Below are 14,016 nucleotides of genomic sequence, written 5' to 3'. Positions count from 1 at the left end.
CAAAGAAAAGAATAATCAATGTGCACTTCCACTTTTTGTTCCTATTATTCTATTTCACTGTGGCAGTGAAATGCTATTACTATATGCTGATTTTGTCCCAGCATTGCCATGTAACAATACCCATAATGCACCACTTGCACAAAGAGGGTATGAGGGCACTTCATTGTATTGATTTATTCATTGCCAAAAGGGCTACAGAGTCAAGTCATATTGGCACTCAACTTGATTTAGTTGTCTCACTTCACTTGAGGTGTTCAAGGTTATGATTACAGATGTGATCTGCTGAGGTATAGTTCACAATACGCCAACATGATGTATAATGCTCTTTTTCCAACAAATATGGCTTATATTGTTATAAATACTAAACTCTTTACAACCATTTTGTTCACCGAGGAATGCATGAATTACAAGAACTGACTGGTTCTTATATGAGCTGCTATTAAAAACTGTGTCTGCAACTCTTTTCACTTTTCAGTGTCTCGCTCAGTCTCTCTCTGCAGTGTTTTTTAATGTCTCTCTCCCTCTCTGTCTCTTTCCCAGAATGTGTGTTTTATCACGCCCCAGTTTTTATACCAGTTCTTCTGTCTGTTTTCACAACAAGTAAGTCTCTCTCTCTCTCTCTCTCTCTCTCTCTCTCTCTCCCTCTCTCCCTCTCTCTCTCTCTCTCTCTCTCTCTCTCTCTCTTTCTCTCTCTCCCTCTCTCTCATGTCTCTGTAGTTTTGGTCTTGATTGTGATGTTGCACTGTCTTTCATTGTGAGGCTGTTTTTGTATGCAATATACATATTTACATATTTTTATATCCAAAATGCTCTACATTTTTTATGGGAAATGTCACCTAATTTTGATTGCACAGTTGTTTACATACCTCAGATGTTTCTCTTTTTTTAAGTGAAGCCCTGATAACTTCATTGATTTGCATTTTACTTAAATGCCAGCAAGGGCTTTTTTTTTTTTTTTTTTTTAGAGCTGCTGTCACATTATTCAAATGGTGGTTCTCTCATTTTCGAATGAAACTCTTGAAATATTCATTTTAACTTGTTTCCTGGAGCAGCTTCTATGCTGGATGTAAAACTTTGGAACTCAATATATATTCATTAATTTATATTTAATAGAGTTTTAAACTAATATGATAGTTCACCGACTGTCGTTAGAGCAGTAATACATTTTAATGTCACATTAATGTAAAATGGCATCGGTTTTATTACCAAGGCTTAAGTCTGCAGGTGAGGCAATGATGGCATTAATCTTAAGGTATTTTAAAATGAATTTCGGACCATTTCTGCAGTATGAGATTGTGTACAGTGATATGTAACCCTCTGAGCCATGTAGAATACTTATTATAACACATTGAATTAGAATACATAGAGGATACTTTTCTAGTGTCAATCTGTCACAGAAGACCCAATATGACAGTGATTTTATGATGCGGTATAAGATCTGTTTTGCTGCAGTCGGCAGATTATTAAAGAGGTGCATAAGTTTAATGTGAGCTGCCAGATAGTTACTGGCATCAACACGACTCTCTCATAAAGATAGTTTGTTTTCTCCTGGCAGTAAAACACGTTAACACCAGCTTAAACCATGGTGTAGACTTATGTCATTTCCAGAGAGAAAGCTGTGATACATGACCCTCAGATAGAACAATAGAAGCAGAAACCCTGAGGAACACTCTGGAAAATGTTAACTGTGTTGTACACAGTTCTTGTCCCTCCTTTCGAGTGTCTGGTTGTAGGCTACATGTTAATTTACCAAAGCTCAAGGCCATTTATATCGCCAAAACACGAGAAAGGAATGTCTAGTTTCCAATTGTTTTCTGACAATGTTCATCCACTTGCCCAACTGTACCCCACATGGGAAATAAATTGTTCAGATTGGTACTTGCAGCATGCGATCGTTTTGGCCATTTGATCCTCAGTGTCCCTCAGGTGTTTTTACAACTGGATTTTTCATGCATCATTTATTTCCTTTCTGGACATCCAGACAATGTGAGTGCCCAACTTGAAAACAGTTGGAGGTTTTCAGTGGAAGGACGTCTGTTTTGTTTCAGTTTGGGTCAGGGTTAGGTTTGTACATCATCACTTTGATCTCTCTGCTTGTGTCGGGTCAGCAGGGAGTGTTACTTTCAGACAGCAGGTTGATGTTGTGTGTAACGCTGTCTCTCTCTCTCTCTCTCTTTCTGTCCATCCGCTGCCAGACTCTGTACGACAGTGTTTATCTGACACTGTACAACATCTGCTTCACCTCGCTGCCCATCCTGGTTTACAGCCTGTTTGAACAGCTGGTCCATCCACACGTCCTGCAGAACAAACCTGTCCTGTACAGGTGAGGACAGATTTAAAGTGTTGATGCACACTAAACAGCTTCGCATTTGTTTATTCAGGTTGGACAGCTGGATTGGTCAATTTTCAGATAAAATAATTTGCTACCAGCTATTGGTAGAATTGTTGTTGTAATGTTTGTTATGTTTTTTCCGAAAAATTTTGGGGAAAAATTTTCACCATGTGCACGCTGTTTTGTGTGTGTGTGTGTGTGTGTGTGTGTGACTTACAGGGACATCAGCAGGAACTCTCTGCTGTCTTTCCGGACTTTTTTGTACTGGACTCTGTTGGGCTTCTGTCATGCCTTTGTCTTCTTCTTCGGATCTTACGTCCTGATGGGAGAGGACACCACCCTTATGGGCAACGGACAGGTGTGTGTGTGCATGTGCGTGCATGTTGTGCGTGCATGTGTGTGAGTGTGTGTGTGAGAGAGAGAGAGAGAGATTTCTCATTAGACGATATGCTCAGGATATAGTTAGGATTATTTAAGGGTTGCAAAAGGTATTTAGAAAACTAAAGCAGGACAGCAACAGCAAGTCGTGTGCGTGCATGTGTGTGTGTGTGTGCGTGCGTGCATGTGTGTGTGTGTGTGTGTGCGTGCGTGTATGTGTGTGTGTGTGTGCGTGCGTGTATGTTCTGGATCTTACTAATGAATGCGCCACACATGTCTATGCTAGTTAATTGGTGGGGCTGTTTGCCTGTCTGTCTTTCTCTAGTCTCTCCTGTCCTTGATCTTTCTCTTCATGTCTGTTTCTGTGTTTGCTCGTCTGACTGCCTGTCTGTCCGTCCGTCTGCCTGTATCACTCACCAGCCTGTCTGCCTGTCTGTCTGTACGTCACTCACTGTGTGTTAAAGTGTGAGCTCTAGTAACTTAACTCTTTCTCCTGTCTTTGGTGTTACCTTCCTCCGTGTCTCTGGCTTCTCACCCAGTCTCTCCCTCTCTCTGTCTCTCTCTCTCTCTTTGCCCTCTGTCTCTCTCTCTGCCGTCTGTCTCTCTCTCTGTTTGCCTGTCTCTCAGTTTGCGGGTTTGGGATTTGGGACTGCACTCACCCCTGTTGCTGTTTCTCGCTTGTCGTGTTCTTCTTTCTTTCGTTGATTGCTCTTTTTTTCCTTCTCCTGTCTTCACGCTGTGCATGACTTCAGATCTTGCGAGCTAACAGGCAGCTGGTAAGGAGTCTGCTCTATGGTTGAATGCATGTCTCCTTGCGGTCGGGTATTTGCTGGGATTTTATTGGTTCTCCCAAGTAGATTTTCTCAGCACGATCATTCCTCAACAGTTCTCACACTGATAATGATGCCTCAGAAAAGGAAAAAAAATCATACTTGTGTACTTTCCTGGCTGAGTATTAATCCTGCACTGTGCTCGATCACAAATCAACCTGCAGCACTTTTCTGTTATCTGTTTTCAAGGAAGTAAGCAGTTTGATGCCAGTAATACAACATTAAGTCTCTCGTTTGTCCCCATTGGTTTTTGGTTAATTCGAATTAAAGCTGGCCGATATAGCGATATTGAATTGATGTTGTGATGTGAGTCTAGATGGTGTCTGGGATTCTGGATCATCATATGGAATAGGTGTTGTGTTAAAGGCTCATATTACAGTAAAGAGATGTAGTTTTCTGAACTCTGTAGACTGTTGTTGCTGGGTTTTTTTTCTCTTTCCACCATCTTTCAGCTTTCACAAGAGGGTAGAAAAGTAAATGAAGTAACGTTACAGTATATTTGGCTAACCAGGCACGTGCTCTTTGAAGTTTCTCTCGAGCTGAAATGAAATGACCATAGCGAGTTTAGGGGAGGGGCGCAGGGCTCTTGACTGTGAGGGAGGTAAATGGGGCGCGCTTGATTTGATATACAACACCAGAGAAAGTCTAATAAAGTGAGAGCAACATTGCTAAAAGAAATGCAGCACAAAAATAGTTTTGAGTTAATTTTCTGCTATTTATGATCATGGGAAGTCCAAATTGTATTTGAAAATAAGATTTGATGAATTGTGCACTGTGACCGGTACTCATCCCAGTGGTATTGTCAAATTATTGATCCTAAGGTATTTGGTCAAAGATATTGTGATATTTCATTTTGTCTATATCACACAGCCGTAACTGTAATCAGTTCTGACTCCACGAGTTTCTTTTTTAGTTAATTGGTTTTTGATGCCCAGCTCCATGTGACTGACTGCAATGCAGCCAGCTCCAGAGTGTCTTCCAGGAAAATCTCACGCAGGCCATGATTAGTTTAATTTCCCTTACTCATGCCCCCTCTTCTCATCAGCCCTAACGTCCTACTTTCATTCATAATTGTGGTCTGGATGAAATGGTAATATTGAAATGGTAATATTGAAATGGTATCCTGCCGTGGCATCATCCATGCATTTCTCTGGTTGAATGCATGTCCAGCAGCAACAGTGGCCTGGCATGTCTGTCCTCTGTGACTCATTACTATGAAAAGTATAATTGACTCTGACATCCAGTTATTTGGCAATATATGCCAACAAAATGGCCCTGATTGCTGTTTGGATTGTCATTTGTTCTCCCATCGTTGGAAATTACCTGTGATGGAGCCCAGTCAAAGAGGGAGGGGGAATATTCTGTGTGGTGGTTTATTCTTAGCAACAACGTTTACATAAACACATCCAACTGAATACAACCTGAACTGGGGAGTGCATAATAATTCTGTCAGTCTGCCTATGCAAACACATACACTGTTTCCCCATGCCCAAGTAGCCCCACAGCCCATTTTAAAGGAACACTTCACCCAAAATCTATATGTGTTATCACTGATTCACTCCAAGCTATCGTGATTGTCTGACAAAGTTTTTAACCGCATGCTTCACAAAGAATTTCTTTTTTAGCGAAGGTACATTGGTACATAAACTTGGATTATGCTGAATGAAAGTTTTTACAAGTTTGAAACAGATGTTTTCATATCCATTGAACCCCATGCTAGCACAAACAGCTATAGTGTATAGCTGTTGTTGCAGTCAATCCTTTTTTGTCAGACATTCAACAGTGCTGTCAGTAAATTATAAAAATGTGTAATTATTGGGTGAAGTGTTTCTTTAAAGTAATGAGGATATGGTTCTTACTATAATTTATTTGTGGTGATTTATTTTATCTTGAGGGTGTAACGCTGTTGAATGTTTTACTGACTCCTACGTCTCTGTCCATAGATGTTTGGGAACTGGACGTTTGGCACGCTGGTCTTCACTGTCATGGTCATCACTGTCACATTAAAGGTACATTACACCTAATCTCACAAGTAGCCTCTTTAATTTAAGTTTCTGCTAATGTGGTCTGTCTGGATAAATTCTCACTCATAGCAATGTCCAGAATATTAGCTGTAATACGTGTGTGGTTGTGGATAAAGATGATGGAGTTTTGACAGCAGGACTGTATGGTTTCTGCAGAATTTACACTCAAACTTGGAAAATACTTGTAATAAAATTTGATCAGTTTATTTATTCAGTAATGTCTCGTCGTGTCTCTTGGCTGAGTTTCATCTCAATGTTGTAGAAAAGTAGTAAAATTTAAATTCAGATTAAACACTGGACAGTAAGTGGGTGAAAGAGCCTCAGGGATTGTAAGTCAGTCAAAGCAACATATTCCTTTAACATGATAGTTGTGTTAGCTAGAAGCAGGGTAACATGTCTAGGTCCACAGCCAGATGGATGTATTACTGCAGTCGAGATATAAAGTAAGTAGTGAAGTATTAGGATGATGTCACTGGCCATTAATTGGAAGGGACTATTTATTTGTCACAGGTTGGGGTCAAGGTCCGGTTTTACAGCGCAGTAGCAGATTGCTGTCGTTTATTGATGCTCCTCCTGTCCCTGTCTCTGTTTTATACCTGCCTCTCCTCTTCTGTGTGTGTGTGTGTGTGTGTGTGTGTGTGTGTGTGTGTATGATGACAGCTGGCGTTAGAAACTCATTTCTGGACGTGGATGAACCATTTCGTGACATGGGGCTCAATAGCCTTCTACTTTATCTTCTCCTTGTTCTACGGAGGCATCATCTGGTGAGAGCAGCTTCTTAACAAAACTGATGTGATTTTGTTAAACAAAAAAGTGCAGCTGTTCCACGGGTACCAAGTTCCTTAATATCTATGCCGAAAGACTGTAGGACAGGACAGGATTGTAGAGAGACTAAACTGCAGCAGCCAAACATTGTGGTTATCTTCAGTAAAACATTTTAATGGGGTTTAAAGCTACTATTTGCCTCATTTTAATGAGAAACTGCACATCCTTCCACATTTTTCATGCTAATTGTAGTAAATGACAGCTGTGATACTTGAGGATGGAAAACTAAAGGATACATGAGGATATTGGTCTGTTTGTTATATCTATTTGCATTTGATTTTCCTCCAACTGTCGAAGCAAAGCATACGTTATATACTCTCTTTTCTGAAGCAAAACAGCTGTTTTCATGCAGCCTGTAGCCATCCTTCAGTTTCCATTCACAAGCAGCATTAGTATTGGCTAGAATTTTAAGACATTTTGTTGAAAACAACCTACTACATTTATTTTCACTGGGGAACTGAACACACCCTGAAACCAATTTCATTCAGCCAATATTCCATCTGCAGAGTTCAGTCCAACTTTTAAATGCCTAGAAGATACAGAGGTGTAGAAATTTCTCTCTCCAGGTAAGAAGAATAGGGCCATCAAATTGTTGCCACCCTGAGTAAAGCTCATATTTTTGTCTGGCCCTCAGAAAACCTCATTCCCACTGACAGAGAGGGACTTAGGCCATGGTTTACCTCGGCCGACTCATTCAATTAGCAATATGTTTAAAGCCTTTTTTCCTCAGGGATGCAGAGGTGGTTGGTGGCAAGTCGAATTAGGGCTGTTCATGAAGGAAATTCCTCAAATAACACTTGCTTGCTCCTTGTCACTTCAGAATATAATTCATATTTTGTGCAGATGAACGTGATTCCTCTATAGAAACATAAACTTTGCACACCCTGCGTTATACTGAACCATGGGGTGCTGCCTCTCTGCCCAAACTGCAGAAAAGGACAATCAGAAAGATTGCGGACAGACTGGAGGATTACCAGGCTGATTGACAGCAGATCGGCCCATTTTGACAAACAGAAGGGATGTCACAAGCGGACGCCTTATTGAGACAATTGGTCAGCCAAGATTACTGTCGGCAGTATGACAGATTCACAGCTTGAATTCAGCCGCCCTCATACTGTCAAACATGCTGGATATTTATGACCCGACATCTGCACCAGTTCTGAACAAGTCCTGCAGTGTGTGGGGCGATGACTTTTTTTCATGAGACCAGTCGCCAGTAAAGCAGTGAGGAGTCTGGCTGTCCATCTCTGTGGTTGTTTTAATTGGTGAGCTCCTGATGTAAGTGACCTATCAGGAGTCAACAGTTAAGTCATCAACAACGAGTGTGTGGCGCCACGTCCTTGCCTAATTGAGCAGTGAAAGCATGTTTACGACAGAGAAATGAAACATCTGTGGATTCTGTCGTTAGGCAAGCGATGCAGTAAATTTTCCTCTTGTGTTTGGGTATTAAAAGTCTTAGTGTGTCCTCAGCAGACACATCCAGGTCAACGTTGACGTCACCAACATCTTACAGTAACTTACAGACAAACTAAGATCTAGATGCTTTCCAGCACCGCTGTGAATCATGAAATACGATCTCTATCACAGAGGAACATTCAGAAGCTTTTAGTTTGACAAGTTGACATCTGTCTCTTTATCTCTTCTCCCCTCTCGATATCCAACCATCATTTCCCCTTCTGTCCCCCAGGCCCTTCCTCCACACCCAGGACATGTACTTTGTCTTCGTCCAGCTGCTGTCTAGCGGCTCGGCCTGGTTTGCCATCATCATCATTGTCGTCACCTGCCTCTTCCCCGATGTGGTGAAGAAGGTCTTCTACCGACATCTGCAGCCCACCAGCACCCAGAAGAGCCAGGTAACAGGGACAGGGGGGCAAGGAGGATTTAAAGAGAAGTGGACAGGGAGAATATGTGATCAGATAGGGAGGGGGGCTGAAATGGGGAGAAATAGGTCTCCCCAAAAAGCCTTGAAGGAAAATTTTTGAAATTCGCAACTTCAGATTGTTGCAGAATAAAAAATGAGCAAAAAAAAAAAAATCCTCTGCCAATGCATTTCCATTTTTCCATGTTAACTTTGTTAGCATTGATCCTGCAAATCAATATGTCATAAGCTAATGGCTAATTTGTTAAAGTCACAGTGAAATGGCATTTTGAGTCCTCCTGTTTCTGCAGTTAGATCTATCATGTTAAAACAGGAAGTTTGGGTGGAACATAACACAGAGGCATCTTTCAAAAGTGTAAACCAATGAGAGATCAGATAGGGAGAGACAGGCAGTTTCATTTGATGGGATGAGTGACTGTTAAATGTGATGGTTTTATTGGTTGAAATGCTTGTTCTCTTTGTTGTACTGTGTGACAAAAAAATTCAAATTGTAAATTATCTGTTTTTACCCATTGCTTTCGATGAGGATTGCTAAAACGCCATTTCTATGATAACTAAAGAAAACGAAATATGTAGAAATATATTCTGCCATAATGTGACAAGAGCTTAGAGAGAAAAATAGGGTAGCTCTCAAGGTAGCTGTCTAACAGCAGACAGGCAGCACTGTCATCTGACATCATTTAAATGGTGTCTTATGTTCTTGTCTTCCTCTATGGTCACAAGTAACCTACTTATTTACAGGAAGAACATGGTATTCAGTCACACACACAAACCGCATGACCTTTTCTCAGACTCACACCCACCCACACACACACACACGCACACTGTGCATGGTCACTTTGAGCACACCCACAGTGTCCCAGAGTGTTGCTATTGATTTGTCCAACCACAGAAAGCTTATATTTCAGTTTATACTTTTACCCTTTTCAGACTCTCCTCTCGTCCCTGAGATAGAATGAACTTCCTGTGTTGTTTGTTTCTGCACTAACCTTTGTCCTCTTTTGCCTTCTTGTGTGGGAGTGTGCGTGTGTGTGTGTGTGCGCGCGCATATGTGTTTCCAATTGTGTGCGAATCTGCGTATGAATGTGTGTGTATGAGATTTCTAACCAGTTTGTGTCTCTGTGTGTTCTTCTTCCTATTCTGTGTCTGCACTGTGTGTGTGTGTGTGTGTGTGTGTTGGGTGTGTGGGTTGGTGGGTGTGTCCTCTACCCACCCTGGTGTAGATGTACTCCAACCGTGTGGCGATAGGTGATGACTTCATCGCTCTGCAGCCTCTGTCCAGAGCCAAGAGCCAGCTTGGCAAGATTAGGTAGAGGAGGGGAGACTGAAGCAGCCCTGGGCTGAAAATACACACAAAAATCAAATCAAATCAAATATTACAACTACCACAGGAGCGCTTTATTGAAAATCAGTTTTCCCATATTGGTTGGTTTTGGCAAGCACAAAGCTGCTGGCTATAGTTTTGTGAATAGTCAGCCATCAGCATTGGCTCTCCTGTTGCCTGCACTGCTATTGCTCATTTTCAGGTAATTATTTTTTTTTCCTCTACAAATAAACAAATAAATGGATAGTTTGTCTCTGCTAAAGAATTAGTCAGAAAGCTAAATGCCATCTGGTCTGGTGGCACAAAGGCAAGCAAGCTTCGTATAGTCTGAGTCTAATCAGTATTTTTAGCATGCATACAAACTGAAGAAGGACACGTTTTTCTTCTCTTAATGATGTCTCCAAAGTCCTCCAATTTTGTGCCTTTTTCTTTAACAGGATTTCTGCAGGTTTTTAAAAAGTCTGAAAAGAAATGATCTAAATTTAAGGCCTTGAAGTATTTAAAAGCTTAAAATACAGTCTTTAGTGGTTTTATCCTGTCCGTTGCACTGCATGATCACTCTTAGATTAATGCAGAACAGGGTTGGTAGTATAATATGCATCTTCATTACTAAACACAGCTACACTTCATGCTCAGGGTGCAACTTTCTTCAGCTGTTCAGTCAGAAGAAATGTTTAGTTTGTATATTGGTTTTAAATTCAAATCCAGGTTGCGTTAAGAATTTCTTTCTGAAACCCGCAGATGCCCTGATTATACTGATCAGAGTTCCCGTTTCAGGTTGATACAGAGGTTGTAAGACTCTTAGCATCAGTAATGAATACACATTTCAGTTGTAACGCATTAGATTTAGTTTTGAGGTGTAACGACAGTGTAAAACTTATCTAAAAAATGGGGAAAAAAATAGAAACTTTGCTTTGCAGAACAAGCGCTCCTGTAGTTTTTGTGAATATTTGAACCACATTGAAATATTAATTTCCCCAGGTCTGGTCTTGATTCTGTACTACCAAGGCCCGGGTCTGACACTGGCAACATGCTGACTGCCATAGAGTGGATTTACACAGGAAGAGATAATCAGACTGCTGATGTGATACTGATTCTGTAAAATCATCAATGACAAGATTTGGTCATTCATTCTCAAGTTTTTCTCCTCTAGTAAAACTCAGGCCTTAGCCTCTGTCACTCTTTCTTATTATCCAATTTAATCTTTTTGTGTTACTGTTTTCTGATGAACTTGTGATTGATCAGTGACTGATTTCTTCCTGTCAAAAAAGAGGAGACATGCATGGAAGCATGGAAAGTGGAAAGGCAGATGTGAAGATGCATGTTGTTAGTATTGGATCGCGGCCCACTGTGTCTCGTCTGTGACTGCATGCCCAGGACAAGCCGATCAGCATTCAGGGGAGGTCGGGGGAGGGGGCGAACAAATATCTAGATGAATGTGATGTCATGCATTGCAGCCATTGCATGTATTGTATTGGAAGTCCGACGTGGAGAACCTGTCTCTGCCACTCCTGTCTGGTGCAGCATGGCGCAGTCATACCACCTCCCTTTGCATGACGAAATAGATGAATGAATGAGTGAATGAATGAATGAATGAATCAGCCTGGCACCCTTACTGGGTCTATTTTGTCTCTTTCTTCCCCTGACGTTCATTAAAACAGTTTTGTCAGGCGAGGACCCATCAGAAATATTTGGGGTCCTGAGTTGTCATTTTTCTGAAGAATGCATTGGGACAAAATCACAGCAAAGGATTAAATTCCCACGGCCTGATGCCACCTCAGCACATGGTCTCATCATCCAATCACAGGCTAGCATGCCGCACTCATTTTACAGCACGGGGCAGTGACAGAGGGCCTCCTTTTTTTCCCTAAGCATGGTCTTATCATACAAGACTTGCAAACCTTCATTGTACACTGGCATGGTGCAGCCCATCAAACCACCCCTTTGTCTGTAGCATGGTCCAGTCCTCTTGGTGTATGCCCGGCAAAACTCCCACAAAGCCTGGGTATATGGTTCAGCTCTTCAGTCCGCCCCACTCACCTCTGACTTTATCCACCTGCATGGTTCAGCAGACCACAGAAAGAGATTGACACCCCACCACAGTTGCATGGCAGACTCTTGGACGGGTCTAGGACGTCTTGTTACAGCGGCATGGTGCACTCCTGTTACAGCATGACAAACAGCTGAGCGCTACTTTAAAGTGATGCCTGGAAGATCTATGACAGTGGTTAGCACGTCATTATCAGCCTGCAAGGGAATACTAACCGTTGAGCCTTAGCTGCCTTTGGTTAAGGAACAACTCCCCACCCTGTTCTTTTTATTTTTATAAAGCTGTTTATAATATTCAAAGTCAGTAAGAATGCCGGCAGAATGGGTCCTCATCCCAGAAACTCACTGAGCAGAAGAAAATTCCTGCAGACCTCACTGATCAAGAGTGTCTGTGATGGTGAGAGGTTAGAGAGAGCTTAAAGCACAACAGGCAAAGAAAGATCTTATTTCCCTAATTGGGCTCAGTTGTTTTGTAGAAGCGGTTGAAGTGTAAGGCATGCTCTTTCTGGGAAAAAAATTAAAGGGTGTATTCATGTTGATGGATTCTATAGTGCGGTGTATTCAGTTCTGTCGATGCGATTCCAGTAACATTCAGTAGCATTTGTCTAATTAAATTACGGGAGGCAATCAGAAAAGAGCCCTGAGCGTTCTCCTGGGTTTTGTGTTGTTTGCCCGCTCTGTAGGTCTGATAGATTCAGCAGCAGGTTAATTGGTTTGGACACTAATACATTTGCTCTTATCTCTGCTAGAAAGATCCTTTTCCCACCAGACAACTTGATTGTGGCTGCAGTGTTTTTCTTCTGCTCATTGGCTGAGTTTTGCAGTGGTGGCTGAGTTCGTTGGCCTTTTTGCCCGTTGCACGTTTGCTCCCCTGTGACGAATTAAAGCCCTTCTCCAGTGACCTCGTAACCCCTTGTAACCTTTCCAAGATGTGATGTATGGTTTTATCTCCACCACTCACACACTCACATCCCAATTAAAATTGGGTTCAGATGTACGTCAGGGTAATCTGAACAAGGACGCTTAGTGGTGCCTGAGTTCCAAGTGACAGGAAAAACTTGTTCCTGTTTACCTTGTAACCCAAACATTTGCACATAACTCTTCTGCAGGGTGCTTTTATGGTCACTTATGAATGGCTTTTTTAAAAAAAAAAAAAAAAAAAAACATGTATGTATTTTTGTCGGAGCATACTGTTGACAGGCGCTGAAAGTTGCTTGACAAGATTGCCCTCCTACAGTGCAAACTGAACTGACTAGTTGACTGACAGCTAACAACTAGCTTGCTTGCCAGCTGACTAACTAACCTACTGTTGAGCAAATGAACTGCACTGCAAAAATATCCACCTTAAGTCAGTCAGTCTAGCATTGAGTTTTTTTTCCTACACCATTGATGTGAGACAATCGCACCTGTTTCCAAATTAATTTAACTTAATTTAAGTTTCCTTATTTGATAAAATGTCATTTCCTGATAATTGTGGAGTGATTATTATATTCTGCCTTGTTTCCAGATACTAACTGGAACACAAAGATACTTTGGACTGATTTGGAAAGGAGAAACTATCTCACCGTAATGTCAGAGATTTTAGGAAAAAGAGAGATTTCAGGGCTGAATATGACATTAGATGGTGGATATTTTGGATTTCTTTGGCAGTGTGGTGGGCTAGCTGACAGACTGGCTGCCTGGTCATGCTGCTTTCTCAGTGACTGAACGACTAACAGACTATCTGGCTGACTGATGAGCTGTCTGACCGGCCAGCGGGGCTCACAGTTAGCATCTTGTGTCCTTCAGATGGAAGCGGATGAGGTTTCAGTCGGCCCAGAATATGACCCTGTTAAAGCCCAGCGGACCCCAGGGGAGGACAATTGGCACCTGCTAGCTGCTTATCCTCCCCCCTGTTGCCCCCGGCCCAGACCCCTGCTCCCCTAGGTACCACCGCCATTCACCCCCATTCTCCCCTGTACCATCACTGCCCGGCCTGGATAAAATGTTATGGTTGCATCTGAGGACCTTGTGAACATCAACCCTGTGCCCCCCTGTCACAACCACCCTATTGCATATATTTGGTTACAGAAATCCCCATTCTCCCCCATGAAAGCAAACCCCCAGGTGTATGTGTGAAAACTGTCCCCATATTCCTTTCTCTGACATATATATCTTTTATTTTCAACCCCTCTGCTGTCACACCTTTCACCCCAAATACTTTATCTACAGTTTACCTCATCTTCCCCCACCTAAGTCACAATTGACCCCTTTCTTCCCTCAAATTGTGGCTGATCCCATTCTTTGCTACCCCTGCTATGATTGACTCAAGTCATTACCGACCCCCATCCTCCCGCACCCCAGTTACGGTTGACCCTATTCTCCCCTACCCGATC

General features: G+C 42.0%; 1 protein-coding gene across 2 annotated transcripts in view; it reads left to right on the top strand.

Annotated features, from left to right (window-relative positions):
- atp11b (ATPase phospholipid transporting 11B) overlaps positions 1 to 14,016 on the top strand; it is a 71,398-nt gene that overhangs the window by 41,052 nt on the left and 16,330 nt on the right. Inside the window, exons 23-29 of one of the 2 annotated variants that reach the window (XM_030050432.1) lie at positions 541 to 600; positions 2,196 to 2,323; positions 2,552 to 2,690; positions 3,463 to 3,486; positions 5,484 to 5,549; positions 6,225 to 6,328; positions 8,077 to 8,242. In XM_030050432.1, coding sequence (XP_029906292.1) covers positions 541 to 600; positions 2,196 to 2,323; positions 2,552 to 2,690; positions 3,463 to 3,486; positions 5,484 to 5,549; positions 6,225 to 6,328; positions 8,077 to 8,242 — 687 coding nt within the window. The remainder of the gene's footprint in view (positions 1 to 540; positions 601 to 2,195; positions 2,324 to 2,551; positions 2,691 to 3,462; positions 3,487 to 5,483; positions 5,550 to 6,224; positions 6,329 to 8,076; positions 8,243 to 14,016) is intronic. The other variant, XM_030050433.1, reaches the window with a different exon arrangement.

Source organism: Myripristis murdjan, chromosome 4, assembly GCF_902150065.1.
Source record: "Myripristis murdjan chromosome 4, fMyrMur1.1, whole genome shotgun sequence".
NCBI lineage: Eukaryota > Metazoa > Chordata > Actinopteri > Holocentriformes > Holocentridae > Myripristis > Myripristis murdjan.
This window is presented reverse-complemented; position numbering and strand designations above follow the sequence as displayed.